General features: G+C 65.9%; 1 protein-coding gene across 1 annotated transcript in view; it reads right to left on the reverse strand.

The window, feature by feature from the left end:
- The window catches only part of COL7A1 (collagen type VII alpha 1), a 60,839-nt gene that overhangs the window by 42,251 nt on the left and 15,215 nt on the right, over window positions 1–3,373 (reverse strand). The window contains 12 exon segments of the mRNA XM_015568266.1: window positions 53–88; window positions 162–197; window positions 298–393; window positions 609–644; window positions 721–756; window positions 1,762–1,806; window positions 1,892–1,954; window positions 2,427–2,462; window positions 2,683–2,763; window positions 2,838–2,873; window positions 3,171–3,206; window positions 3,280–3,360. Coding sequence (XP_015423752.1) covers window positions 53–88; window positions 162–197; window positions 298–393; window positions 609–644; window positions 721–756; window positions 1,762–1,806; window positions 1,892–1,954; window positions 2,427–2,462; window positions 2,683–2,763; window positions 2,838–2,873; window positions 3,171–3,206; window positions 3,280–3,360 — 618 coding nt within the window.

Consider the following 3,373-nt stretch of genomic DNA (forward strand, 5'->3'; position numbering starts at 1 on the left):
GGGGGCGCGTGCGCGTGTGTGGGGGCCGGGCAGGGGAAAGGGGGGGCCTCACCTGCTCGCCTTTGGACCCGGTGTCCCCTCGGTCACCCTGAGCACAAACAATGGTCAGGTGGGGGTGCCCAGCCCGCAGCCTCACCACCTCCCCCCAGCACGCCGCTCACCTTGGGGCCCGGACTTCCTGGGACGCCAGGGAAACCCTGAGACGTGACAGAACACGGGGGTCACACAGGACCGTGGGCCTGGGGCGGGGGTCCGGTGGGGACGCCATGGCCGCTGTTGCTCCCCCTGAACACTCACCTGGCCGGGAGGGCCCACCTGCCCGGAGAGGCCCGGGGGGCCGGGGAGGCCAGGGCTCCCAGGGGCTCCGCGGTCACCCTTGGGGCCATCGTGACCCTGTGGAGGCAGCCGGCATCAGGCCCCGAGGTCCCAGAACGACCGGAGCCATATCCCAAGGTCAGGGTCAGCGTCAGCACCAGGGTCATGAGTCAACGTCAGGGTCATGGGTCAGCGTCAGGGTCAGGGTCAGGGTCATGGGTCAGCATCAGGGTCATGGGTCAGGGTCATGGGTCAGGGTCATGGGTTAGAGGCTGCAGAGGACTCGCACTCACTTCTCTCCCAGGGGCGCCCGCGTCTCCCTTCTCTCCCTGTGGAAGGAAGACAAGGGCGCTGCAGCCACGGGGCTGGTGTGGGGCCGAGCGAAGCCCGGGGGCGGGGCTTTACCTTCCTCCCGTCCTCGCCGGGGTCCCCAGCTTCTCCCTGTGGACAGAGGATGCACATCAGCCCAACAGCTCCAGCGTCTGACCGTCTGGGCAGCGGTCAGGTGACCCTCCGAGCCCATAGCTCCCGCCTCCGTGGTCTCGGAGCCTGGCCTGTGGCCTGTGGCCTGTGACCATCCGTGTGAGCTGTTGCACGCCGGCGGGTGCGCCTGTGCAGGTCTGCTGGCTCCACCCGTAACTACACATATGCTCCGTCCTGGCTTCCTACACGTAACCCCCGCCTGCACATATCCTGGGTCTGTGTGTCAGCACGTGTGCCTGTGCCTGGGTCTGCGTGTCCCGTGGGCGACACTGGGTAGGTGCGTGTGGGCGGGGCTTATGCCGCACGCACTGGATGGACACGTGTCTGTACGTCCCTGGGGCTTGAGAAGTGTCTGTGTGACTTGTCTGAAACTATGTGCATCATCTCAGTATGTGTGGCGCATGTATGTGTGTGAGTGACCACGGATACAAATGCACGTGTCCATGTCCCAGAATGTGTACATGTCAGAGCCTTGGATGTGTGTCTCGCCAAGTCCCAACACGGGTCCTCATGCGGCCCTGGGTCTGTGTCTGAGCACATGTCTGAGTGTGTGTGGAGGTGCTGGTGTGATGTGTTTCCACGGGCCCTGTGTGTGGTTCCCCCTTGTCTGCTCACTCAGCCTGTGCCTGTGGCTCCTGGTCCATGGCTGTAGGTTACCCTAGCCACGGCTGTGGGCGTGAGTGTGTCAGCCCATCTGAGCGCACCAGTGTGCCCACTGAGCTCACTGCAGCCGCTGTGTGCACACACGGGTCGTGTCTGCCCATCTCAGCGTGTCTGCGTGTGCGCTCCGTGCCTGCGTGTCCCGTGTGTGTGCATGTGCAGGCGGCCTGCGTGTCCCGTGTGTGTGCATGTGCAGGCGGCCTGCGTGTCCCGTGTGTGTGCATGTGCAGGCGGCCTGCGTGTCCCGTGTGTGTGCATGTGCAGGTGTTTCTCGGCAGGTTCCCCGTCCGCCCTGACACTCACGTTTTTCCCATTCAGGCCTGGCTTGCCGTCCTCGCCCGGCTTTCCCTGTGGGAAGAGACCATCGGCCGGAAGTCAGAGCTGGGGTGTGGGCGGTCGGGGGGCAGAAGGGCACCAGGAAACCAAGACTCACCAGTGGTCCAGGGAGGCCAGGCGGGCCGGGAGGTCCTTGTTCTCCTCGGAGGCCCGGAAGCCCCTGGAAAAAGCCTTTGCTAGGACTGAGGGGACTCATGGCCTGGGAGGACCCTATCAGGATGCTCCGGGCCTGTGTTGCTCAGTGGTTGAGCCTTGACTTGTGACCAGGAGTCACGGTCTGATTCCGGTCAGGGCACAGGCCCGGGTTACAGGCTCGATCCCCAGTGCGGGGCGAGCAGGAGGAGCCGGTCCACGATTCTCTCCTCACGGATGTCTCCCCCCGCCCCTTCCGCTCTGACACCAATAAACACATTTTTTAACAAGATGCTCCTCCAGTGTGAGACCCACGGCCACGGCTGAAACTCCCACAGGAAGGGACCAGGGCAGAGGCCAGAGGGGGGCTCGGCTAACACCTGCCGGGACTGGACCCCCGAGGACAGGACTCGACCACTTCCCTCCCCGCAGACGGACACTGGACTCTGATGACGGCGAACACGGCCCCGGCCCCGCCCCTGCCTCCTCCCCTTACTTACGTCTCTCCCGGGGTCCCCAGCTTTGCCCGGAGCACCCTGAGGAGAGGAGAGACCCACAGTGGCCATGGGGTCAGGGACCTGGTTCCTATGGGCCCGCGGCCTGCAGGGTAGCAGCACCCCCCAGGCAGGTCCTGGGAGACGCACCCGCCCCGCCCAGAGCACATCGACACCAAGAAGACCCCGTGAGGCCAGGGCCACTCAGAGGGGCGTGGGGCGGGGCGCGGGGAGGGGGCGCCAGGCAGGGACCACGACTCACGTGCAGCCCCGGGGGGCCAGTGGCTCCTGGCTTCCCGTCCAGCCCATTGCGGCCGTCCAGGCCAGGGGGGCCCCGGTCGCCCTGGGGAGAACCAAGGGGTCAGAGGCCTCCAAGGAGGAGCCCAGCCGCAGCCAGCAACCGCCACCTCCTCTCACCTTGTCTCCTGCGGGGCCGCGAGCGCCGGGGTCCCCCTGGAGGGAACAAGGTCAGAGAGCGGTGAGAGCAAGATGGGGGCACAGGGCCCGGCCGGCGTGGCTCAGGGGTCGGGCATCAACCCATGAACCAGGAGGTCGCTGGTGCGGTTCCCCTCAGGGCACAGGCCCGGGTCCCCGGTGCGGGCCATGCAGGAGGCAGCGGATCCATGATTCTCTCTCATCACTGATGTCTCTCTCTCTCTCTCTCCCGTCCTCTCTGAAGTCAACACAATTATTAAAAAAAAAAAAGAAAAGATGGGGACGCAGGTTGATGGGATCAAGCACATCACTCACCTGTGGGCCTGGGGCCCCCCGAAGTCCAGCGATGCCCTGAGGACGAGGCAAGGAGGAGTCAGAGCCGGCTGCCCAGGCCTCCCCCCTCCCCGGGCCCAGCCCCACTCACCCTCTCCCCGGAGGCTCCGGGGGGGCCAGGGTCCCCCTTGGGCCCCGGAGGTCCTTCTTGTCCACGGTCCCCGGGCTCTCCCTGCGGCAGAGCC

Source organism: Myotis davidii, unplaced genomic scaffold (assembly GCF_000327345.1).
Source record: "Myotis davidii unplaced genomic scaffold, ASM32734v1 scaffold663, whole genome shotgun sequence".
NCBI lineage: Eukaryota > Metazoa > Chordata > Mammalia > Chiroptera > Vespertilionidae > Myotis > Myotis davidii.